Here is a 27,122-nt window from a genome sequence, read left to right as displayed (position 1 = left end):
GATTAACATCATCTGCTAACAAAACAATATCCAGAAATCCTGCAGAGGAAGAAAATAAGTTCAATTTGCTGTGCCTGTTTCAGTGGCTCCATGAATTTTTTCCAAGTAACTTATCTAATCATGAGCCACTTCATAAGCATTAACATGAGGAGAGTTTTCAGCAGCACCTGACAAAAATTCATCACACAATTGTTTCAACAGCTTTTATTCCTATCAAAGGCTATAAAAACAGGTGATCTGATCACCTTGAAAGGGATAAATAAATTAAAACTTGGGAATTGTTTAGAGAACATGAGATCTTTTCCTACTCATTCCTTATCAAAAGCAATACAATCACAACATTTTCAGATCTGAAGTTTCATACTAACCTCAGATTCATTTAATGAAGTGAGGCTCCTAGTACATCAACGTGACAAATAATTGTCTTCAGCTTTGCATCTTAATGGAATAGTTTCTCCAGTTTTAGTTTTGCTTTGTTGTTTCCTAGGCTGTAAATATTTAAAAGGAGTAAAGATTAGGCTATGCATTAGACCTCCAAAATATCTCGAGTTTTCTAAAGTTACAGTGTAAAACCTCAAGCTCAGACGCCACATGAACACGTAAGCTGAAAGACAGCACAAGTGTGGGAAGGTAGTAACATCTATTCATTGTGTGATCTTCAGATACACCCTACTGGGTCTCACTAACAGTCTCAGGCAGTATTCTGCCTCCAAAAGAGAGAAATCGAGACATTATTTAGGGACAAAATCTGTAACGCTGGTCGTTTTGTCATCCATTCCCCCCATACTCTGCACGCTCACAGCTGCTGTGTTAGAACACCAAAGGCTAAACCTCTGCCTAATCTTCAGCATCCACATACGAATACATGGAAAACTGCATGGAAAAGTTCCATAATGTACACAGAGAGATGGTGTTCTAGTAAATAAAATATTTTTGAGAAGATGAGAGCTCATGTTTGAGTGGAAGACAAAAAGAACCAACAAGTACTCATCACTGAATATGTAGTTAAAGGACTATATGCTAAGAAAAATGATTCCAGCTCCAGTATCTCCTAGGAAAACAGAAGAACAAAAAGGGGTTAACAAGATGTTAAGTACTGACTTTCTATAAATATAATCATACCTTTTCATTTACAGAGTCATTCCTTCTACTTTGTCTTTCTTCAAGTAAAGGTATTTCTGGCAAACACTGAGGGCTACTGTGGTTAATGCGTTGTTTTAATTCCTTTATAAAGTCATCTTTGTCAGCCAGTTCTTTTCTTAACTCTTCTATCACAGTTGCATTATCCTAATAAACAGTAAAAACTGCTGAGTTGTGGGATTGGCAAAAGGAATTAACACACACAAGCAGTATTGCAATTACTTAGTAGCATCAGTTTTAGAATTGCAGGCTAGAACACTTAACTATTCAAGAACAGTAACATTTCACGGATTTGTACGGTCACTGTTACAAGTGCAGTAGTCACAGAATTGCCTGGGAAGTTGTAATACAATATATTTTGATTCTTCTATTTTACTTATGTGCTTCAGCCTTCATCTCTCTTAAGATATAATAACCCGAGCTTTTATTTGTTCCCAAATCCTCAGTACTGTGAGAAAGTCAGCAGTTGTAGGGGAAGTTTTGCTATGAGAACATCTTTCTTCTCAGAGAAAGTGAATCCAAACATTCTCAAAAGAGCACAACTCATTTAGTCTTCGGTTTAGCTTCTGAAATTCTATGCTACGGCTTAGATTGGCTATCCTGATTAAAAGCTGGATGTTGAAATAAGAAATGCAACTTCCACAGATCATCCCCCCTCTGCTTTTTGATGCTTCCCTTAATCTCTCTCCACGTCCCCTTCTGTCTTTTCATGCCATTGTAGATACTACCTCAGAGAAAGCAAAGAAAGTAAGAAACCTGAGACAGAACTACTGTCTGAGTATTGAGCCTAGCTTGGGATCCGGAAATGCTGTGAATTATTGGAAAAAGCTACAGATGTCCAGTCTGACAGTAGGATCATAAGCATCAAACTGACATCTGCTTATCTGAACTACTGAAAAAATTGAAATTTTAGTAATTAACAGAAATTCTGTTTCTGAAGAACAAAAATAAAAGCTGGTGCTTTTTTTGGTTAGTTGCACATGATGTCAATACAACAGTGTTCAAGAACAGAAGCACACCCAGAATACAAAGAGCAGGTACAGGAGTTTTACAGAATTTATGGGTAGCTAATCAGGTAGGAAGAAAGGAGAGCTGACCTTGCTTGAATCCTTTAAGGCAGATTGTCTCAGTTCTGCTATTTCTGTCTCTTTTTGTATGGCATTAGAAGCCAAAGTTTTGAGCTGTTCTTCCAAAGCTTCAACTAACTGATCTCTCTCCTCACGCCACTTTTGAATATTATGGTCCTTTTCCTCCAGCTCCTATATTTCATGATGAAAGAAAAGCATACACAGTAGAAACAAGCAGAATCGTTAAGACAGCCTAGAATTAATAAGTTTTTCATATAGCATAAATAAGGACTCAAGCTGATAAAAAGAGTTTATGGTAAGACATTTCAATTAACATATCGTGATGTCACTCAACAAGATCAGGTTACATGCATGTATTACATATGTATTTACTATGCAGATTATTGTATTTAAAGCAATCTGCCAGTGCTCTGTAGTGACTAATTATTTGAATATCTTTCATGGTCTACCACTAATTTCAGTTGGCCACTTTCATTTTGCTTCAATTTTTTTTTTTTTTTTTACCTTTTTCCTGTTGCTTGGAAAACATGCATCGTTCATTTAATAAAAATTAAGAGCAAGAAAAATACCTGTTTAAGTTGTTGGATAGTATAGTCTTTATAATCCAGCTCATCCTTAAACTGGTTATTAATCCTTTCAAGTTCATCCATCCTGTTCCTGAGGGATTCCTCCACAGAACGCATCGTGGACACCTGTAATGTAAGCACAGCTCACGGTTCATTAAAAGACTTCTGTAATCCAACCTGGCCAAATACTTCTTTGTTAAATAAAGAGGAATTCACAAACAAGTGCTGAGTAGGAAAACGACAGCAAGTGCAAGGTTACCAAGGAAGACATGAATTCATTTTTAAGCTTCAATTTTCCACCCCAAGCACACCCAATAAACTTTCAGACTAAGATCCTGCAAAATGGGTTTTAAAATATCTACTTGTTTAATAATTAAATTTTAACTATTAGCATCACTGAAGCTGAAATTGAAGAAAAAAAATATACATGCTTATATTAAAGAGCCTCTGGAAATTAGTCTATTTCTCTTCAAGTAAATAGCATTCTTCTTCCCAGTTATCAGCATTTTTTTCACAAGACTTAGGTTTTAGGCTTTGGAGTTACCACGGATACCAATGGCAAGTCACCAGTAACGTAGAGATAATAACAAGTCCCCTCCAGAGGCAGATTAGCTATTCTCTTCACAAACCTTATTCCAGACTACCAACCAACTTTACTTTCCTCTGTTCATTATCTATGCGAAACCATGTTTTAACTTCTGGTCCCCTCTAGAGCTTCAATGGCAACTTTACCTAAGATTTGCTGCTAGCCACACTAGTGTGAAATTTCCAGCTTCATAGTTAAAGTTTGAGAAGTTTTAACAGCAGAAAGCCAAGCATAATCTTACAGAAAAAAATAGCTCAGTTGACTACAAACCTCGCTTTGTACTTGCTGAATTTGTTTCTCGGCATCAGAATGTTTGTCTTTTAGATCTGCATACTCTTCTTCTTTCCTCTGCAAATCTTTTTTCAAATTCAGTACAAGGGCAGAACTCTCAGAAAGAATATTTTCTAGCCTTATGTTAAAAATAAAGAGACAAAGAACATTACTGTTACACATCTCATGGAAACAGCAATTACAGCTTAATCCATGCCCTGCCTGTTGGTTTCTATTTGTAAATAGACTCTTAAATCTATCTAGACCAGTGACAAGATTTAAACAATTACTTTTGAATTTCAGCTTGCTTCTCATAATCAGATGCTGAAGCAATAAATTATTCAGATGCTATTCTGAGGGATATACAACAAAACCACCAGAAATCCCCATATTATTCTTTATTTCCTTGCACACTCCTGTTTTCCCTTGGAACTCAAGTAGCATACCAAAGCATCCTAAAGTAGTAGTTTGGCCATTGATAAGCATGCAGATGCATTAAGTCGAACGGATGTTCCCATTAACTATTTTTAACTCTAGTTCATTCTCAAAGGGCTCTAAGTTAACTCAGTGGTTACTTACGATTCTATACGTTGCACTTTCTCCATTTCACTCTTTTCCTTTTCCCGAAGAGAATGTTTCATCTGCTCCAAGCTGTTTTTCAGCTGCATAACTTCTTGAATCAGATTTGCTTCTTTGCTACTTAACTCTTCAACCTTTTTGTCTGCATTTGCAGACTTCTCCTGCAGAGTTGCTGTAACTGTCTCCAGATTAACAATAATAGATTCTTTTTCTTTAAGTAATTCATTGAGTTTTGACACATTGTCTTCCATTGTCTTGGAAGCCTCCAGGCGATATTCAAGCTCTCTTATTTTTACCTCACAGTTGGCAACTTCCTCCTGAAATTGTGCAATCACTCTCTGATCTTCTGCAGTCTTTTCTTCAAACTCCTGAGTTTTCTTTTCTATTTGCTCATGTAACTGTTTCACAAGATCATCTTCCTGACTAGTGAGAGTTGTAATCTCACATAGCTTCATTACAAGTTGACGATTATGATATTCAGCATTATTCAGTCCCGCCTTTAGGTTTTCATTGTCTTGAAGCAGTGCTTTGATGTGCTGACTTTTTTGTGAGTAAACATCAACAATACTTCTGCATACTTCCCAAATCCTTTCAAGACTACAGTAAAAGGAGAGGTCCTGCACAAGATCTGAGATGGAAGAAGTCTGTGACTGAGTGCATGCAGAACTAATTTGAGATGTCCCTGTCTCATCTTTTTCAGAGTCTGAGGAATCCTTTACACTGACAAAGTCAGTACCGATGGCACGAAACTCTAAGTGACATTTGTATAATTCATCTAATTTGGTCTGCATTTCTTTTACTTGTGACACTTTATCAATTATATTTTCTTTGGCAACTTCTATGTTGTTAGTTAGTTGGGCATTTTTGACTTCTAGTGTCATATTTATAGATTTCTGTTCATCCAGTTCAGACGCAATTTCCCGATACTCAGCTTGACCCTGCAGAATTTGTTCACGGAGGACATCAGCTGTTTCTTCAGAAAAAGAAAGCTGAATACGCAGGCTTGTTACCTGCTTACTGAAATCTTCTTTTTTATTTTTTTCTCTTCTGCATTGTTCTTCAAGCACAGCTAAATGACGTTCCAAGATTTCAGTTCTTTCCCTCAGTGCTAGTACTTCCTTTCGGTACGCGGAGCACTTTTGTTTCATGTGTTCAATTGTCTTTTGCTCTACAGTGTTCTTTTTCTTTCTCTCATTTACAACTACTGTAAAACAAACAAACAAACAAAAAAAAGGGAAAAGGAATGTAGCTCAGATTGATTAAAATCATTATTACATAGCAGTTCACAACACCAAGTAGCAATTTCTAAGTGAAAAACTGTCGTAATATGCAAGCCATACCCTCACATCACATAGTATTTGATACTAGTGAAGGAATTAAAGTCCTCTGGACACGTATTCAGGTGCCTCAGATTTCTATACAGAATTAACAGCAAAAGGTTTTCAGTCTGGAAGAACACTTTTACCATGGCACTACTCAAACCTTCCACTCCACACCAGTAGAAAATCTAATTAGATTTAAGAAACATGGGAACGAGATAGATAATTCACAGCTATATTCTTTCTATCTTACGTGCTTCAGCAATCCCTATAAGGCAGCCAGGAATCACTCCATCTACATCTAAATGGTAGATAAACAGTTCTCTAAGAAATTTCATTCCAACTCACAGTCCTCTTACTTTCAAAAGAAAGATAAAATCCTGGACAAGTTGATCACTTAAGTTTTGATATCTGTCTCTCTTATTCAGTTGATCTCTAAACAAAATATGAGGATTCCTACTTCTGTCCACACTTACTCTTTTGCATATAAAGTTCACTCATAAAGTTGTACAAATTTGCAGATTCAAGTTTCCATAAATATTCCATTAGCTTGGGGCTGTTTTTTTCTTTAACTGGTGAGCAATTAGCTAAAATCACATGCATTTTCTTTCTATCAAAAGCGACTTCTGCTGTATTTCATCATTGCTATAGAATCCAGTTACGTCCATTCCATAATATGCATACTTTAAGTATTAAAAAAAATAAATATAAGTCAAGACTTACTAGGGATTGGGTCACCACAACAATATATTCCATGGTGATTCTTGTACAGTCCTTTTATTACTACAACTACAGAAATGCAGAATTTTATAGCACCCACGTGCAGCCTGCATTACATACAGATTCACATGTACTACATGGAAACAGCCTCTTAACTCATCTAAGAAGTTTTATATACAGTCCTCAACTGATTTAAAAGTCATACTGAAGAAACAGCAGTGGCATATTCCACCCCAAACCAGGTTTTGGTTTTGACTGCTGCTCCCAGCAACACTAGTGAGGGGAATATGATTTATAGGTAATCTAAACACTTTATGCTGAAAACAACAAGCAAGCACTAAAGCAAGATAAATAAGACTAGGGAGAAGATGTGTAATGTTCAGTCTAGAAGCTCCTTACACAGGAAGTAGGGAAAAAGCATTATTACAGAGCATAGGAAACAAGACCTAAAAGCTCAGAGAATGGTGTAAATACCCTGAACTTGAAGCTGAGATAACCTAGCATCTCCTAAAACACTTTTGCTCGTGCTACCTATGTAACTAATTCTACAAAAGAACCAGCACAACATACCTGTGCTCATTGTTCTACTGTGTATATTTAACATAGCTAAAGAATATATATTAAGCGGTTTTTGAAATTGGACGCTATTAATACTCACAAATAGAAGAAAATTTTAACATGATTGAATACTCAGTACTTCTTAACAGAAAACTTCATGCTGAGATTGTGACTATCAGCTACCCATTTTAATTCCTATGTGGAGCATTGCTGTCATTAATTTTTAAATGAGAGCTTTGGTCATATGATTAGAACAAACCCACTACTATTTGGAGTATGGAGGAGTCCACATCCCTCCCTCAGTCTCTGGTAAGATGCTTATATGTGATGCCATTCAGTGGTCACATTAGGATTCAATATTTATGCCAAATAAAGGCAGCAGGAACAAATCATCCAAGAACAGCATCTCATCCAAAGAAGGCCTTGATTTTCTCCCTTGCACATATTTTGCAAGAGGAATACAAGAAAGGAAGGGACTACAGCTAAGTTTTAGATTTTCCCTTCTACACTGTATATGCCTTCCGTAATTCTAGGAACACTGATGCTCAGCTGTGCCCAGAAGTGAAGTTAAACGCATCAGAGCTTATCCAAACCATTTTGCTCAAATATTGCCCATGAGCGAGCAATTAGCAGGTCGTCAACAAATTTGATAGTTGCTTCAGGAAAAACAAAACAAACAAACTAAAAAAAGCACTTGAACAGCTGATGCTACTCAGAAGATCAGCAACAGCAGTTGAAACAATCCTAAAGAAACTGCTTTAAAACTATTACCAAATCTGCAAGTGCATCAACAGATGAGGAAAAAGCAGCAAAAAGGAAAAAAATAGTGCAAAAAACTTTTATTCTTAAGCATTCAAAAACGAACAGCATAGGACCTTCTGAAAAAGGGATATTTACATAACAGTTACTTCTATTTACAGTTTAACACAGTGGCTTTTCTCCTTATACCATAAGGTACGCGCTTCACAGCCTTTTGCTTCCTATCCGGAATAGGAAGCAATTTATTGTTTTGGAAGACACCCTGTTCAAGGATGGAAGAAACTGTACCTTTCTTTGGAGGTGGCTCTTCCACAGTAGGCTTATCTTCATTAGTACTGCGCTTTCTTCCCACTTCCAACTCAGTTTTCTCTTGTTTCAGTGCTTTAACTGAAAGCACTGAAAATTGGCTGCTTTCAGTTCCTTTATTAGTGTTCTCTTCTGCCGGTTTTGCTTTAATGGTAGTTAAATGGTAGGTAGTCTTTTCCTGTATTGATATAAGGTCAGTTACATTGAAGCTTAACAAAAGGAGCACTTAAGTCTCAGTAATCTTCTGTAGGCAAATATTTACACAAAACCATACAGCTAAAATATTTACCCGGTGACTCTATAGACATCAGTTACAAATCTCAATAGCAGACAGAACAAGTACACCTTCAGATAATGACAAGTGCAATACTCGGTAGAGTATACAAGGGAAAGCAAGAGCCTAGCAGGTTATAAAGTAAAAGACTTGCACACAATCAAGAGTTTACCAGTTTATCAAAGAATTTCCTGTTTCCAAGAAGTCAACAAAATTACAAACATGGTCAAAAAGCAAATGGTCAGCTCTCATACAAGTTCATCACATCACACTTCTGCTAAGCTGCTAAAATCACTTTCATCGTGACAGATATAATCCAACCTTCAAGCTTAGTCAGCTCTGTCACGCATATTTTAGATTGTGTCCTTGACCACAAGTGAAGCTTCCTTACTTACAAGATGACGATTGTTAAGCCATGCTGGCACTGCCAAGGACTGTTTATTCATCTTTAGTAGCTTATGAAAAGAAAAGCCTCAGAAGTGTTCAGGCCACACAATCTCACAGATAGAGTTGGAGCCTTGTTCTTGGAAGAAGTAATAGGTGAGGACATGACTACTCATCACAGTCAGCTTTAACACCATGGAAATACTAAGTTGCCGTGATGCAGACAGTCAAAGACTAAGAAGGGTCAAGTTGCTAAGCTTACAAGGTTAGAGATCTGAGTGACAGAATTAACTATAAATGTTTTCAGAGCTACTTCAGGTTACCAAACATCAAAAAATGAACAAAAACCACCAGAAGTGGTATGCACACATACTTAATCAAGCTAGTCTTCACATATTCAGTAGCTCGCAGTACATTAGTCAGGATAAAGTTTTATGGACTGCATAGAACGTGGAGATATCCTGAGCATTCATAGCATTTTAAGCTACCACAAGTTGGTATTAAAACAATTTTACACAACATCTTCTTGATAAAGTTACCTCAGTTGCTTCTTTAAGTTGCTCAACAGACTCATCCAATTTAATCATCTGCATTTCAAAGTCTGTAACACACAGAAAAGGTTGTATTACATAAGTAGCCAATAGATAGTTTATTAAGTAATCAATTTTTCCAGATATTCTAACGTTTAGGTAGCTTTTGAACAGATTAATTAATTTGCATGTGGTCTTCACTTATTGGGAGTGATTCAAAAGTTTTCTATATTTCTTGGAACGAAAACATTGCATCAACAAGACATAAAGAAGAGTAGAGATTACAATATAAAAGTAAAAATCAAGATATAGACATTTAACCCCATACTTACGAAAGCGTAAAGCTGCTAGTTGCAGTTTAAAGGAGAGGGGGGAAAAAAGAAAAGAAATAACCAAAAACCGTGGAATTGCTGAACCTGAATATACACAAGGAACAAACTATCACTTATCTACAGGCTATGGTTCCAAAGGTAGAGCATCTCCTCTAATTCCTACTCAAACTGGTTATTTCTCTTTTAGATTAATGAACTATTTCTGTCTTCTACCTTTCACATAGCATAACTCACCTTTGCTCTTCTGCATCAGCTCTTCTTCAGTTTTAAGTAGTTTGGTGTTTTTCTCTGTTAGCTCTTCTTTGGTCTCCATCAGTTCAAAGTTAGTTTTCTCCAGCTGCTTTTCAAACCAGCCAATATCTTCCTTCGGGTCCTCCAGGGATACAATGGAACTATGTGCTGCCTCAGCTTGCTCTTTAATATCCATGACATCATAATGCACAGAATCAAGAATGCCCTCAGGATCAACACAGGTGTCAGGCACTATGCTATGTTCTCCACCCTGAAACGTAATTTATAATCAGTTTAAACTGGTGAATAGCTGACTACATAATAGCTGTTATTTCTACAGATAGTCTGGATAGCCACTATGAAGACAGCCATACAAGAAGTTTTTAATTTCAGCTTCAAAACCCACCTCACAAATTCACATACAACATGACAGTGATTCGTATGGGGGGAAGATAAGTGGCATTCTAGTAACAGCTAATATATTGTATAGTATTTGATGACCACACTCCCCCCTTTTTTTTTTTTTTTTGTTTTTTTAAATATTACCCCAGATTGATCTCCTTCAAATTTAACGTACAAGTTTGGACTCCCCTTTTATTGTATACAGCGTAAATTTTCATTTTGTGTTGCAGAAACAAGGAAAATGCCCAAATTCCCAAAACTTTCTGAAACTGTTCTTAAGGCTCAGCAACTATTCTGCTAGATGAAGAATAGATGTATCTTGCTCATCATACAGCAACACAGCATGCACTTCTTTGTAAACAGCCTTGTGTTTCTATAAGATGTGCCCATAACATTTAAATAGTAAAAAGGAAAATATTTAAGGAAAAAAAAAAAGGAAAATATTTAAGAAAAAAAAAAGAAAAATACCAGGGTGTCATGGTTTAATAATTTTGTAATTTTGCTATCAGTATTCCACATCATAACATCATATAAAGCATGAATAATTTTACTGAATCTGCAACTTACAGAAGAAGACTACATCTCCCAGAGAACAACACGATGGGTCACGGGACCTGGACTCTATATTAACTCAGTCGCAGAACAGACTGACGTCTTTCGAGTTCTGGCGTTCAGGGGAGTGTGTGGGAGCCGTCAGCCGTTCGCCTAGATTTCACAGTAGGCCTCTCGGTTACGGGACTCATTCTCTCTCCTATTTTGCTTGATTCGTTAGCTCAATTTTCAATTATATTGTATTATATTGTGTTATCCGGTATTTCGATATAGTATTTAGTAAATAAGTGTGCCTCCTTAGATCGTTGCCGCTGTTTTCCTAATTAACTTTTTCCTTTTGGCCTAGGGCCCCTGCGGGGCCCACAGCCCCTGTCATGGACGCAGGTGGATTTTTCATTCAAACCGTGACAGATTTTGGTGGAGAATGCGGGCAAATTGAGTTGCTGTTTTTCTGTGTTTTCTTCTGTTGCTCTTTTAGCTTTTAACAGAGCTACAAGTTTTTTTGCCCGTTAAGGAGCTATCTTAGGTTTGCGATTCTGCACCTGTGAGCTTGACCTTGAAAGTCCAGGTGGATCTGAGACAGGAATGTTGTGGCTAAGGCAGATCTAAGGAGGCACAAATGACTTCGGGCCTAGCTAATGCTTATCGGGCCTTATTCAATACCATTCCTGAGAGGGAAGATTTTGAGGTTGAGAGAGAGAGTCTCAGGGCTGAGAATGAGAGTATCCAATCCAAACTCGACACTCTCCAGTCCGAGCATAACGTCCTCCAGTTTGGGTACAACACTCTTCAGTCCAACTACAACAGCCTCCAGACTGAGTTCGGTGCTGTCCAGTTCGAGCGGAACGCTCTCCGAGACCAGCTATGTGCCCTCCGGGGTGAGCTGAATGTATTTAACCAACTACCAGGGCCACATGTAGTCCAATTTGACCAGCCATTGGGGGCACATGTAGTCCAATTTGGCCAGCCACTGGGGGTGCATGTAATCCAATTTGACTAGCCACCGGGGGCGCATGTAGTTCAATCTGACCAGCCACCGGGGGCACATGTAGTCCAATTGGACCAACCATCGGGGACACCAGACGCAATGTTGGTTGCCCCTGTAAAAGGGCAAAAGACAAAACAAGTTTCAACTCAGAGAAAATGCAGAAGGAGTTAGAAGAGCGGAGGGAGTTAGGAGAACAGGACTCAGGAGAGCAAGGGGACTCAGGAGAGCAGGGGGACTCAGGAGAGCAGGGGGAGTCAGAGGACCAGAAGAAGTTAGAGGAGCAGAGGATGTTAGAGCAGTATAAGAAGATGTTAGAGGAGCAGAAGAAGTTTCAGGAGCAGATGAAGTTGGAGGAGCAGAGGATGTCTGAGGGGAATAAGAAGATGTTAGAGGAGCAGAAGAATTTAGAGGAGCAGAGGAAGTTAGGAGAGAGGAAAAAGAAGGAGGGTTACCTGGAGGAAATAACACAAGGGTTGGGGTCAGAGTCTGAAGAGGAGCCAAAAGCTAGATTTTCTTTACGAGAATTTCTCGAGTCCAAACTTATAGATGGGGCAGCCTCATCAACACAGTTGCCACCATCAACACCTGGGAGGCTTGATAGAGCAAAAGGTGAGCAAAGTATAACAACCATTATTGATCGATCTTTTAAACTCAGTGAAATTCGAGATCTAAGAAAGGATTTCACACGTCAGCCAAAAGAAAATATGGTCACTTGGTTACTTCGCTGCTGGGACAATGGTGCCAACAGTGCATGGCTTGATGGCAGTGAAGCTCGCCAACTGGGTAGCATTTCCAGGGACTTGCGTGTGGACAGAGGTATTGGCACATGCCAAAATCGGTCCTACACCCTCTGGAAGCGGATGTTGATAGCAGTAAGAGATAGATTCCCCTTTAAATGGGACTTGGAGCCTAAGAGAAAGAAATGGACTGATATTGAGAAAGGTATCCAATCTTTGAGAGAAAGTGCTCTGGTGGAAATGCTATACAGCCCCCAGTTCAATCGTAACGATCAAAACCAATTACATGATCCTGAAGCAGTCCGTGTTCCACGACAAATGTGGCGTGACTTTACAAAGGCAGCTCCAGAAAAGCATGCCAGTGCACTTGCATTAGTATATGGCAAAGGGGACAGGAAACCCTTTGTGAATGAACTAATTGGCAGACTTCAGGAACTTGTATTATTTATAAGCGCCACAGAAGTTAATCTGTATACTTCAGCCATTGTCAAAATTGTGGAAAGGTTAAACGAAGTGGAGGGAACACAAAATGATATTATTGACAAATTGGCTAATGTGCCTGATGTAGATGAATCCACGGTGGTACAAGATGATGGAAACCAGGATTTCCACAATCGCCTATTGAGAAAGCTAAACAACATGAGTTCCTCTCGACCTGTATCATCGAAAATCTCAATCATTAAAAAGAGACGTCCTCGTATTCAAGCAAATGACGATGATAAGTCACCTCGAATCAACGATGAGACTACACGTCTTGCCTTGTTGCTTTTCCTCTGTAGTCATGGGGAGGACATGAAGAAGTGGTGTAATTCATCCACTTCTGCACTTCAGGCACGAGTGAAAGAATTACAAGGTGAAACAACTACCAAGGTGAACTCTTCCAAGAAGGGGAGAGTTCCAGTTGCTGCAAGTCAACGAGGTAAACAATAGAGGGGCCCTGCCCCCAGCCAGGGGGGGGAAAGGGACAACAGAGTATACTGGACTGTGTGGATTAAGTGGCCTGGCACATCTCAACCACAGAAATATAAAGCCTTGGTGGACACTGGTGCACAATGCACCCTAATGCCCTCAAGTCACCAAGGGACACAACCAATATATATCCATGGAGTGACTGGGGGTTCCCAAGAATTGACTATGTTGGAGGCCGAAATAAGCCTCACTGGTAAAAACTGGCAAAAACACCCTATTGTGACTGGTCCAGAGGCTCCATGTATACTGGGAATCGATTACCTTAGGATGGGATATTTTAAGGATCCCAAGGGGTATCGATGGGCCTTTGGGATAGCTGCTGTAGACACAAACGGTGTTAAGCAGCTGTCAACTTTACCTGATCTGTCAGATGATCCTTCTGCTGTGGGGTTGCTCCAGGTAAAGGACCAAGAGGTACCAATTACCACCAGAGTGGTTCACAGACCGCAGTACCGCACCAATAGGGACTCATTGCTCCCCATTCACAAGCTAATTTGCCAATTAGAGAATCAGGGAGTGATTAGCAAAACTCACTCGCCTTTTAACAGCCCCATATGGCCAGTGCGTAAAACCAGTGGGGAATGGAGGCTGACGGTAGATTACCGTGGCCTGAATGAAGTCACACCTCCATTAAGTGCTGCTGTACCAGACATGATAGAACTCCAGTATGAACTGGAGTCAAAAGAAGCTAGGTGGTATGCCACCATTGATATTGCTAATGCCTTCTTTTCCATCCCATTGGCTGCAAAATGAAGGCCACGGTTTGCTTTTACCTGGAGAGGTATTCAGTATACCTGGAACCGTTTACCTCAGGGGTGGAAGCACAGCCCAACAATTTGCCATGGATTGATCCAAGCTGTTTTGGAACAGGGTAATGCTCCCGAACACTTGCAGTATATTGATGATATTGTAGTGTGGGGCCATACAACAGCAGAGGTTTCCAAGAAAGGGAAACAGATAATCCAAATTCTTTTGAAAGCTGGTTTTGCCATTAAGCGCAGCAAGGTGAAGGGGCCTGCCCAGGAAATCCAGTTCTCAGGTATAAAATGGCAAGATGGACGTCGTCACATCCCAGCAGATGTGACTGACAAAATCACTGCTATGTCTCCGCCCACAAATAAAACAGAGACCCAATCTTTTCTGGGAGTAGTGGGCTTTTGGAGAATGCATGTCCCAAACTACAGCCACATAGTGAGCCCTCTCTATCAGGTAACATGGAAGAAGAATAATTTCTCATGGGGTCCTGAGCAGCAGCAGGCTTTTGAGCAGATAAAACAAGAAATAGCCCATGCCGTGGCCTTGGGGCCAGTACGGACTGGACAGGATGTGAAGAACATCCTCTACACTGCTGCCTGAGAGAAAGGTCCCACCTGGAGTTTGTGGCAAAGAGCCTCAGGAGAGACCCAAGGCCGACCCCTAGGATTTTGGAGTCGAGCATATAAAGGGTCTGAGGAGCGCTACACTCCGACTGAGAAGGAGATCTTAGCCGTGTATGAGGGGGTTCGGGCTGCTTCTGAAGTAGTTGGGACAGAGGTTCAGCTTCTTCTAGCACCTCACTTGCCAGTAATAAACTGGATGTTTAAAGGACAGGTTCCCTCCACCCATCATGCTACTGATGCCACTTGGAATAAGTGGATTTCATTAATTACTCAACGAGCTCGAATGGGAAAACTCAGCCGTCCTGGAATTCTAGAAGTGATCATGGACTGGCCTGAGAGTAAAAAAATTGAAAAACCACCTACAGAAGAGGTATCACGTGCTAAAGAGGCACCACCATACAATGAGCTACCAGAAAACGAAAAGAAATTTGCCCTATTCACAGATGGATCATGTCGTATTGTAGGGAAGCATCGCAGATGGAAAGCTGCTGTATGGAGCCCCACACGACAAGTTGCAGAGGCCACTGAAGGTAAAGGAGAATCAAGTCAATTCGCAGAGGTAAAGGCTGTTCAGCTGGCTTTAGATGTGGCTGAACGGGAGTGGTGGCCAATGCTTCATCTTTATACTGATTCATGGATGGTGGCAAATGCCTTATGGGGGTGGTTGCAACAGTGGGAGGATGATAATTGGCAACGAAAGGGTAAACCTGTTTGGGCTGCTGAACTGTGGAAAGACATTGCTGCCCGAATAAGGAACATTGTTGTAAAGGTGCACCATGTAGATGCTCATGTGCCTAAAAGTAAGGCTACTGAAGAACATAAAAATAACCATCAGGTTGATCGAGCTGCCAAAATTGAGGTGGCTCAAATAGACTTGGACTGGCAGAACAAGGGTGAATTATTCCTAGCTCGGTGGGCCCATGAGACTTCAGGTCATCAAGGAAGGGATGCAACATATATGTGGGCCAGAGACCGAGGGGTGGACTTAACTATGGACGCTATTGCTCAGGTTATTCATGATAGTGAAACATGCGCCATAATTAAACAAGCCAAGAGGATGAAACCTTTTTGGGGGGAAGGGCGATGGCAAAAGTATAAATATGGAGAGGCATGGCAGGTTGATTATATCACCTTGCCACGATCTCGCAATGGTAAGCGTTATGTACTCACCATGGTGGAGGCAACCACTGGGTGGCTCGAAACATACGCAGTACCCCATGCTACCACCCGAAACACCATATTAGGGTTGGAAAAGCAAATCCTGTGGCGGCATGGCACTCTGGAAAGAATTGAATCAGATAATGGGACCCATTTTAAAAATTCTCTTGTAACCACTTGGGCCAAAAATCATGGCATTGAGTGGATTTACCATATTCCCTATCATGCACCAGCTTCTGGTAAGATTGAACGATTTAATGGGTTGTTGAAAACTATGTTGAAAGCAATGGGTGGCGGAACATATAAAAACTGGGAGAACCATTTAGCAGAAGCCACCTGGTTGGTCAACACTCGAGGATCTAGTAATCGTAATGGTCCTAACCAATCCAGCTCCCTACGTACCGTGGAGGGAGATAAGGTTCCTGTAGTACACATAAAGAGCGTGTTGAGAAAAACAGTTTGGGTCCTTCCAGCATCTGGAAAGGTCAAACCTCTCCGAGGTACTGTCTTTGCCCAGGGACCTGGGTGCACATGGTGGGTGATGGACAAAAATGGGGATGTCCAATGTGTACCACAAGGGAATTTGATGTTGGGAGTGCAGCCAATAATTTTCCTGTAGATATATAGGTAGAGTCTCAGAAAATATTTGACGAATGTTCAGTTAGGCACAGGACTTAAGATAGAGTGGATTAATGTTAAGGAAACACTTTTTCCTATATACCTTAATATATAAGGTATATAAAATATAAGCTGCCTTTCTCCTCCACCGCTGACGTGTTTTCCTTTTTCTGGCAGTTTTGCCATTTTCTCAAAATTAATAAATAGTAGGTTAAGTTATAGAGTTTTGTTCTCAACTTAGGGATTTGTATGGAATAAATATAAATGGTTGAGAAAATAAGGTTGCTGATTATTCACAACTATACGTAAGAGTGTGTATGTATGTATAAACATAATGTAATGATGTAGAATAAGGGGTGGAATGTCATGGTTTAATAATTTTGTAATTTTGCTATCAGTATTCCACATCATAACATCATATAAAGCATGAATAATTTTACTGAATCTGCAACTTACAGAAGAAGACTACATCTCCCGGAGAACAACATGATAGGTCACGGGACCTGGACTCAATATTAACTTGGTCGCAGAACAGACTGACGTCTTTCGAGTTCTGGCGTTCAGGGGAGTGTGTGGGAGCCTTCAGCCGTTCGCCTAGATTTTTACAGTAGGCCTCTCAGTTACGGGACTCATTCTCTCTCCTATTTTGCTTGATTTGTTAGCTCAATTTTCAATTATATTGTATTATATTGTGTTATTCTGTATTTCGATATAGTATTTAGTAAATAAGTGTGCCTCCTTACATCGTTGCTGCTGTTTTCTTTTCCTAATTAACTTTTTTTTTTCCTTTGGCCTAGGGCCCCTCTGGGGCCCACGGCCCCTGTCACGGACACAGGTGGACTTTTCGTTCAAGCCGTGACAAGTGGGCCTCACAGGAAAGGGCTATCCAGGGCAACAATGGCAAATTGATTTCACAGAACTCCCAAGAAAAGGGGGATATCGCTGTATGAAAATCTCTGTAATCTTAGAAACAATTGAGGATGCTGCTGCAGATGCCTGATGGACAATCCAAGAGGAGGTATCCTGTTTATCCAAAACTGCATTGCAACATAGAGTAGGTAGGGATAACATCAACTGGGGAATGGTTTTCTCTGGACTATGGGATAAACTTACTAGTTGCCAAATTTAGGATGACTAAAACAGCTTTTCTTAGTCTGCATCACCTTGCTACTCTTGGTGTGTTTTACTTGTGTTGTTATAAGTTGATTTTTGTGTCTGTGCGAGGATACCGGAAGGGAATATGAGCAATGAGAGAGGCATGAGCTAAGACAAAAGGTAGAGAGCGGGGCTTATTTCAGGACACATCAAGAAAGAATAAAATGATCTAGCAGGTGGAAGCCCTGCTAGATTAAAGAAAAGGGGGGAATTGAATAGTGTTAAGGGACCCCATAGTAGATGAAAAGGGAACACTTCGCTACAGAAAGGGAAAAGGGGCCTCACTAAGGCAAAGGGTAGTTACAGATAGATAGTTTATGTTAAGGGGGAGCAGAGAGAGGGGGAATTGCAGACGCTAAGTTTGAGAAAACAAGGGGATGAAGGCCATGAAGATAAGGGTGGAACAGCCCGAGAACAGTATGGTGATTAGATGTCCACAGAGCAAGCTGGAACCAGTTTGGAGAATGCCCCTCCCGAGGGGTTGAAAGTTTACGGTGAGGAAGATGATGAGCCTTCACGAGGAAGATGATGAGCCTTCATCCCACGACCACCCCCACAACTCACTACACATGCTCAAGGGGGGAGGGACTGCATGCTAATGGGGTCTCAGGAATGTAATGAATATGTATCCAAATTCCTGCAAACTATTGATGATGTATTAGTTCAGCCTATATCTGTTGCACACTTTCTCCTAACGGTGTGGAAGTGAGGTGGAGCTCTCCCCCTTGCACCAAGGTGTATGTGCATCCCTCATTAAACATACCTGCTTTATAACTACTTTGTGGTTATGGAGTTTGATTCGACAAGTCAGGCCCCTTACCACAAAATTGGGTACAGGAAAATGGGAAATGGTATGGAGATGGAAGCTGGGCTCATCAAAAACAAACAGAGCAATGGCTAAGATCTAAGGAGGAAAAATATATTTTACTAAGTATGATATCGGAGTGCAAGATAACACAATATAGTACAAGATAATTGAATCTGAGGCTAATAAATCAAGTAAAATAAGTAAGAGAGAGAGGCTTCAAAGACTGAGAAGCCAACTTTGAAATTGAAGGCACCATGGTTTGGAAGCACACCCAAACCTGCTGCCAGGCAGTGAGAGAGAGAGAGCGAGCGTCACTTCCGTGACGTATTTCCTGCTCCGATCTTGAGGTCCTCTGGAACATGTAGTTATTCTCTGCGCTCCACATGATGTTATGATGTGGAACACCAATAGCAAAAATCACAAAATCATGACAGACACGGACAGCGGTGCCAGCACCAATGCCCTGTGACTAAAGGCAGGCATCCACTGCTGCTCTACCCTGCTGCTATTTGCTGTCACTCATCCACCAGTTGTCTCCATCTCTCCTAAATAAATGGCTACTCTTAAGGGCATGATTTCAACAGGCCATCTGAACATGAGCCCCTCCCACTGCCCTCCAGATTTCTCCATCCTTTGCTCTTTGATCAATCAGATACCTCCCAACTGTCTGGCTGATTTCTGACTTTCAGGGAGATTACTGGAATTTGCTCCATCTCTCCAAAGTCTGATGGACTTTGTTGTCAACTCCTTCACTGTGATTCGATCTATCCCTTCCGATTTTTTTCTAACTCATTTCTTGTACAATTATTCCCTGTGAAAGACAAATCTCAACAGACGCAGCTTGGACATGGCATGCAGGTGATCACTGTGTTTTACTGTTCATTCAATTGCATCACCTTTCCTTCTGTTTGCTGGCCAAAAACAAAAAAGAGAAATCTTTCCTTTCCCATATGCAGCTGGTTCTCTGTGGAAAGCCAGTGGGAGTTGGTGCAAAGGTGGTTTAACACTGAGTGGGTAACAGCAGAGGAGAAGAGTGATGTGAGGAAAATTGATGCAAGTCCCATGGGGCCAATGTGATTAGAAATGAGGTGGGGATGTTGAGGAGCTTTGTCAACACATTAGCAGAACAGAACTCATTGGGACATCCTGGATCACTCTCAGTTGCTCAGTACTGCTTTAATGTCTTGTTTTAACCCAACTATAAATAAATAGAATATAAATGTCTGCTGGATTCTTCCTCTTAAATCTCTCTCTAGATATCTCTCCATGGAGACATGGATTGACATCAGTTGCAAAATGCTTCTTTTACTTCTTGTATAAAACAATCTATAAATAAATAGAAAATAAATGCTTTTTTGATTCTTGCTCTTTAAGCTGTCTCCATTTTTCTGAACAAGTTCTGAAAACCTGGAGAACAGGAAGGCACAAGGCACAAGTTGCTCTTCCTTACAATGGGCCCCAGGGCGCATTTGATGCTGAATCAATCAAATCTCCAGTGAAGAGAAGTTTACACAGAGTACAGCAAGACAAAGGCAGAAGTAACAATGAAGATTCTTGGAGTATTAATGGGCCCACTGAGGGCCATTAGCAAGCAAGCTTCCCAAGGCACTAATTAGAGCAGATAATTGGAAGCCATGAATACAGTCAGGCAAAGGCAATGGCATGGTGGCTCTGATGCTAAGAAAATCCTCCTTTCTCTTAAGAAGCAAACAGGATAAGCTCTGATTCCCAGACCCTTGGCAGGGAGATCCTGTCTCTCATGTTGGCTCAGGGCCCTTCATGGGGCAGTGGGATTGAGGTCTGTATGATGTTTAATGAAAGACATGGGGACAGAAGATCCCAGGTTCTGCATGGGGTGCAAGGACGGTCTGAAGTTCATGTCCCATGTGTACCCTGTGTCTCATCACAGGATGTGCGATGTGAGAAGGGCCCAGTCTGAACAAGCAGTCAGTTCCAATGAAACTCTGAACTTCAGATCTCTCAGATCCAGTGCCCTCCTGTGCACACTCTCCCATAGTTTGATGTCCTTTATGTTCTGCATTGCCCAGAAGTGCACCTAGTGCTCCAAGTGTGGCTGTAGCAGTGCAGAGCAGAGGGGGACAATCCTTTCCCTCACCCAGATGGCAATAAATTGCATGATGCACTTTAGGGGACCATTGGCCTTCCTGGCTCTCTGGGCACACTGCTGACTCACATTCAATTTGATGCTGACCAGGACCCCCAATCCTTTTCAGTCAGACCACCCTCCAATGTCCCACATGCAGTCAGTGTGTATGTCCAGTGTTGACCCTACCGAGATGCACAATCAGGCACTTGATCTTGTTATGCGTTATGCACTTGGTGCTTCGTACCAACTGGTACCCACTTCTCTGCCTTGTCCACATCTCTCTGCAAGTCCTCTTCACCCTCAGTGGAGGCAACAGCACCTCCTCATCTGGTCTCATAAGCAAACTTCCTCAGAACATCTTCTAGTCCTGCATGCAAGTCATCCACAAAAACATGAAAGAGAAGTGACCTTAAAATGGAGCCCTGGGGAACCCTGACAATGACCATATACCTGCCTGATGAAACACAATGACTATAGTCTGTTTGGCCTGACATATTGGCCAACTGTTCACCCACCACATTCTGTTTTTGTCTAGCTGTATGCAGGACATTCTGCCCAGAAGGGTGCTGTGAGTAGTCTCAAAAACTCTACTGAAATCCCCAGGGATAACATCAGCTGGCTTCCCTTGGTCAGCTAAATGGATAATCATGTCATAAAGGGATCAGAAGTTAAACAGGAACTTCCCCTCGGGAACTTGCATTGGCTGCAACCAATGACACAATTGTCCTTCAGCTGTTTGTTCATAACTCCCACCTTCACTTTCTCCATAATTTTACCAGGCACTGGAGTGAGACTGACTGGTTCATAATTGCCCCTGTCATCTTTCTTGCTCTTCCTTACAATGAGACAACATTTGCCAGCTTCTCATCGACTTGTATGACCCTAGACTTATTTAGATGCAGTTGAAATGAGAGCCCAGAGCATACTAAGGTGTCATCATTGCAAGAACGTAGATGTGCCATAGCTTTGCAGTGTATTGAACTCTGGAGTATGCCACAGATGGAGCATAGAGAAAGACTGGCCTCTGCTGTTGGTAAGCAGAATAACACTGCATGATACATGGGGACTGTGTCTCTGGTCTGTGATGCTCTGCTCACAGGGGAAATGTGAAGGGGGTTGCTCTCATGTCAGTGCTCATATCTGAGGTGTGGGGTCAAAGAGAAGAGACCAGGCTCTTTTCAGCAGTGTGTGGAGACAAGACAAGGGGAAATGGTCAGAAACTGTAGCATAGCAAGTTCTGCACGAATGTGTGCAGAAAAATCTTTACAGTGAGGGTGACAGAGCCCTGGAACGGGCTGCACAAGGGGTTGGGGAGTCCCTTTCTCCGGAGATATTCCAGACCAGCCTGGACGCCCACCTTTGTGCCTACCTGGTGTTCCCCAGGGGTCTGTGCTGGGGCCTGTCTTCTTCAGTATCTTTACTGATGACCTGGATGAGGGCATTGAGTGCATCCTATGTAGGTTTGCAAACTACACCAAATTGGCTGGGAGTGTGGATCTGCCTGAAGCTAGCAAGGCCCTTCTGAGGGATCTGGACAGGCTGTAGAGCTGGGCTGAAGCCAATGGGATGAGGTTCACCAAGACCAAATGCCACGTCCTGAACTTTGGGACCTGGAATGGACTGCCCAGGGAGGTGGTGGATTCACTGACCCTGGAAGCGTTCAAGGAATGATTGGATGTTGTGCTGAGGGACATGGTTTCTGGGAGCTGATAGGTGACCAGCTGGACTGGATGATCATTTAGGTCATTTCTAACTTTGGCGATTCTATGATTCTATGATGTCCCGTCCTTGTATGAGTGCCCTCTTTGAGCAAACACTCTCTGGGATGACTCAGAACATGTCTGGAATTAGTCACTGACCACTTGAAATCTGTTGTTAAATTCAACAGATTTCAAAGCTCATGATGCTGTTGTCTTTCAGGAGCTGTTGACCATTAGGATGCAGGTAAATCTCAGGGGAGACAAGTGGGAAGGATAAAAAATGACATCCTCTACTGCTCAGCTGGGTCGGGTTTCTGGAACACAGGGAGCTCATAAAAGTGGGCAGAGATGTAGAGAGACAGCTGTGCCCAGGAGCAGCTCTTGAGCACAGCACAGCCTGCAGGTGACAGAAGGAGAGGAGAGAAATTGGAGTGAGCTTACAAGATGTGTACTGTGTGAGCGGGCTGCAAGCTCTCTGAAGGAGCATTGTTCACAGACCACGACACGGTAAGTATCATGCAGTAGGCAATGCAGCTGCTTTTAATAGAGGGTTAACAAAATATGCAACATTCCATAGCAGATTGGCTACAGGTAATGCGTGTTTCTGTACTGTTGAAAAAGGCTTCTGCTCCAGCTGAGGGCTTCTGTGCTGTGGCATAAGAGCTGGGGGGGGAGCTGCATGTCTCAGCCCAGGGCTGTCCTGCAGAGCAGGGTCCCTGCTGTGCCTCAGGGGCTGTGTGCTGGGTATGGGACTCTGCTGCCTGCCAGGGTCAGCACTCAGCCTGCCCGGGGAGCTGCCCAGGGCGCTGCGGGGAGACGTGTGGGGGGAAGGAGCCCCCCGGCAGGACTTGTGCTGCCACAGCTGCTGCCTGGGGCAGAGAGATCACAGCTCCACAGCACAACAGTATGTTTCTGAAGGTCCTTTGCAAGAGGAGAGCCAAGGTAGCAATTTTCTATTTCTTGTTTGTACGGAAGTGGAAAGGATTTGAAGCAGAAATGTAATAGTCTGTCAAATATAAACACAGCTCTGAGACTCCCAATTCTTCTTCAGTCAATTGTTTTTTATGTGAACTGTCACAGGTGAAGTGTTTTCAGCCTCTCCTTTCACGAAAAGTAACCTTTCCAAGGGTGGAACTAGTTGAATTTATCAATTTTTTTTTACAAGAATAATGCACTTATATTGCATATAGGCAGGTTTCCTGAACAGAAGGTGAAGGGCACAAAGGTTGAGACTGAGGATTTTAACAGCAGTGAGGGTAAAGATCTGAGACACAAAACAGATGAACAAGTCCAGGGAGATGGATTAGAAGATGAAAAGAAGGTTAAAGCTCCATGGACTTCTTCTGCTAATAGAATGTTGAACTTAATGAAATTAAATTCAATTAGAGTTGCTAAATGTATATTGTCATAGGAGAATGAATCACAGAATCGCAGAATTTTAGGGGTTGGAAGGGACCTCTAGAGATCATCGAGTCCAACCCCCCTGCCAAAGCAGGCTCCCTACCCCATGTCACGCAGGTAGGCGTCCAGGTGGGTCTTAAATATCTCCAGAGAAGGAGACTCCACCACCTCCCTGGGCAGCCTGTTCCAGTGCTCCGTCACCCTCACTGTAAAGAAGTTCTTCTGCACATTCGTGCGGAACTTCGTATGCTGTACTTTCATCCCATTACCCCTAGTCCTATTCCCACGCACTACTGAAAAGAGACCAGACTCACCACTATGGCTCCCACACCTCAGGTATTTATAAACCTGGATCAAGTCCCCTCTCAGCCTTCTTTTCTCAAGGCTAAACAGACCCAGCTCCCTAAGTCTCTCCTCATAGGGAAGATGCTCCAGGCCCTTCACCATCTTAGTGGCCCTCTGCTGGACTCTTTCCAAGAGATCCCTGTCTATTTTGTGCTGGGGAGCCCAGAACTGGACACAATATTCCAGATGAGGCCTCACCAGGGCAGAGTAGAGGGGGAGGATCACCTCCTTCAACCTGCTGGACACACTCTTTTTAATACACCCCAGTATGCCATTGGCTTTTTTGGCTACAAGGGCACATGGTCATGTGGCTGGCTCATGGTCAATCTGTCGTCCACCAGGATGCCCAGGTCCCTCTCAGCAGAGCTCCTCTCCAGCAGCTCTTCCCCCAGCCTGTACTGGTGCATGCAATTATTTCTACCCAGGTGCAAGACTCTACACTTGCTTTTGTTAAACCCCATCCGGTTTCTTCCTACCCAGCTCTCCAGCCTGTCCAGGTCTCACTGAATGGCAGCACAGCCTTCAGGCGTGTCAGCCAATCCTCCCAACTTTGTGTAATCAGTAGACTTGCTGAGGGTGGTCACTATCCCCTCATCAAGGTCGTTGATGAAGATGTTGAACAAGACCGGACCCAGTACAGACCCCTGGAGGGCGCCACTAGTTACAGACCTCCAGCCAGACACTGCACCGCCAAGGACAACCCTCTGCACTCTGCCAGTCAGCCAATTCTCAACCCACTTCACCGCCCCCTCATCTATCCCATACTTCCTCAGCTTTGTTATAAGGATGTCATGGGGGACAGTATCAAAAGCTTTATTGAAATAAAGGTAGACTACATCTACCGCCCTCCCCCTGTCCACCCAGCTAGTGACATCTTCATAAAAGGCCACCAGGTTGGTCGAGCACGACCTACCCTTGGTGAACCCATGCTGAGTACTCATGATAACCTCCTTATCACCCAGTTGTCTGGAGATGGCATCCAGCACAAGCTGTTCCATCACCTTCCCTGAGACAGAGGTGAGGCTGACTGGCTTATAATTACCCGGGTCATCCTTCTTGCCCCTTTTGAAGACTAGAGTGACACTGGCTGTCCTCCAGTCTTCAGGCACCTCCCCAGTTCTCCAAGACCTCTGATAGATTACAGAGAGCGGCTCAGCAACAACCTCTGCCAGCTCTCTCAGCACCCGAGGATGCACCCATCAGGTCCCATGGATTGTTGGACCTTAATGTTTCCTAGGCACTCACGGACCACCTCTTCCCTGACTAAAGGGAAATCTCCCATTCCCCAGACTCTCTCATCAACCTCCAGGGTCTGGGATTCCTGAGGGAGAGCCCTTTCACTAAAGACAGAAGCAAAGAAGGCATTCAGTATTTCTGCCTTCTCAGCATCTCCCATTACCAGAGCGCCCCCCTCACTTAGTATGGGGCCCACATTCTCCCTAGCCTTCCTTTTGCTATTAATGTATTTAAAAAAGCTTTTTTTATTATTCTTTATCTCCTTAGCTAGATTCAACTCCAGGTGGGCTTTGGCCTTCCTGGTTGCATCTCTGCAGTCCCTGACTACATTCTTGTATTGTTCCCAAGTGGTCAGACCCTTCTTCCACATATCATGTACTTTCTTCTTTCCACAGAGCTTGCACATGAGCTCCTTACTCATCCATGCAGGTCTCCTTGCACCTTTTCCCGATTTCTTAGTCACAGGGACGCACCGATCCTGAGCTTGGAAGAAGAGCCATTTAAACACTAACCAGCTCTCACAGGCCCCCTTGCTTTCTAGCACCCTGGCCCATGGGATAGCCCCAAGTAGGTCCCGAAGGAGATCAAAGTTGGCTCTCCTAAAGTGCAGGGTAGCAATCCTACTTTTTGCTTTGCTTCCTCCACTCAGGATCTCGAACTTTACCATCTCATGGTCACTACATCCCAAGCTGCCTCCAACTTTTACTTCCTTAACAAGTCCTTCCTTATTGGTGAGAATAAGGTCCAGCAACGCCCCACCCCGCATCGGTTCCTCTACCACCTGCATCAGGAAGTTATCTTCAATGCACTGCAAGAATTGTCTGGACCACGCATGCCTGGCCATGTTGGTCGTCCAGCAGATATCTGGATAACTGAAATCCCCCATAAGAAACAGTGCCTGAGAGTGTGCCGCTACATCCAGTTGCTTATGGAAGGCCTCATCAACCACCTCCTCCTGATCAGGAGGCCTGTAGTACACACCCACAACAGTGTCCCCTTTGCCAGCCTGGCCCTTGATTCTCACCCACAAGCTCTCGACTTCTACATTACTCTCCCCCAGGTGGAGTTCAATACATTCTAGCTGCTCTCTCACATAAAGAGCAACTCCATCACCCCACATTGCCAGCTGAACTTTCCTAAAAAGCACATAGCCCTCCATGACAACATTCCAGTCATGCGAGCTGTCCCACCACACCTCCATGATCGCAAGCTGCCTGGGACACTGGGGTTCTCAGTTCCCTGCTGCACACTGCCAGTATGTTTTCACTGCCTCTCTGCCTAGGCAATGTTGTCAACAAGTTTTTCTGTGAAATCCCCCAGATCCTCAAGCTCTCCTGCTCAACTTCCTACCACAGGGCATTTGTGTTTCTCATTTTTAGTATAAGTTTAGTCTTTGGCTGCTTTGTTTTCATTGTTTTGTCATATGTGCAGATCTTCGTGGCTGTGCTGAGGATGCCCTCTGAGCAGGGACGGCACAAAGCCTTCTCCACGTGCCTCCCTCACCTGGCTGTGGTCTCCCTGTTTCTCAGCACTGTTTCTTTTGCCTACCTGAAACCCCCGTCCATTTCCTCCCCACTCCTGGATCTGACAGTGGCTCTTCTGTACGCAGTGGTTCCTCCAACACTGAACCCTATTATCTACAGCATGAGGAACAGGGAGATCAAGCACGCTCTCAGGAAGGAGTTGCAATACACACTATTCCAGCTTAAATAAAGTGCACACCTTCCTCACAGGATTCCCAGAGATGGTTCTTTATGTTTTATGCATCTTTGCTTGTTTGATTTTGTGTGATATAGCAACTTGCAAAAATATGTTATTGAACTTATAAATAAAAATTTATTTCACTTCTTTCCTACCTACTTTCCGTTTTCTCACTCCAAGAACTCATGTAAACATGGAACCAGATTCCCTGAATCAGTTAAAAG

General features: G+C 42.6%; 2 protein-coding genes across 3 annotated transcripts; both read right to left on the bottom strand.

The window, feature by feature from the left end:
• Positions 1–351: 351 nt before the first annotated feature.
• On the bottom strand, positions 352–2,914 carry LOC146755055 (uncharacterized). 2 transcript variants are annotated; one of them, XM_085526439.1, is made up of 4 exons: positions 2,798–2,914; positions 2,238–2,399; positions 1,123–1,287; positions 352–488 (listed from the first exon to the last, which is right to left on the bottom strand). In XM_085526439.1, exons 1-4 carry the CDS (start codon positions 2,909–2,911, stop codon positions 405–407), a joined length of 525 nt encoding a protein of 174 aa, XP_085382565.1. In that variant the 5' UTR covers positions 2,912–2,914; the 3' UTR covers positions 352–404. The 2 variants fall into 2 exon arrangements, with proteins under 2 accessions (XP_085382565.1, XP_085382566.1); XM_085526440.1 differs by lacking the exon at positions 1,123–1,287 and having other exon boundaries at positions 356–488.
• Positions 2,915–3,580: 666 nt separating this feature from the next.
• LOC146755054 (kinesin-like protein KIF20B) lies at positions 3,581–8,112 on the bottom strand. Its single transcript, XM_085526438.1, has 3 exons — positions 7,874–8,112; positions 4,230–5,433; positions 3,581–3,789 (listed from the first exon to the last, which is right to left on the bottom strand). Exons 2-3 carry the CDS (start codon positions 5,375–5,377, stop codon positions 3,618–3,620), a joined length of 1,320 nt encoding a protein of 439 aa, XP_085382564.1. The 5' UTR covers positions 5,378–5,433; positions 7,874–8,112; the 3' UTR covers positions 3,581–3,617.
• Positions 8,113–27,122: the final 19,010 nt, after the last annotated feature.

Source organism: Coturnix japonica, chromosome 36, assembly GCF_054131305.1.
Source record: "Coturnix japonica strain WE chromosome 36, WE-NBRP24, whole genome shotgun sequence".
Lineage (NCBI taxonomy): Eukaryota > Metazoa > Chordata > Aves > Galliformes > Phasianidae > Coturnix > Coturnix japonica.
Note: the sequence above shows the minus strand (reverse complement) of the source record. Positions and strands in the feature narration are given on the sequence as shown.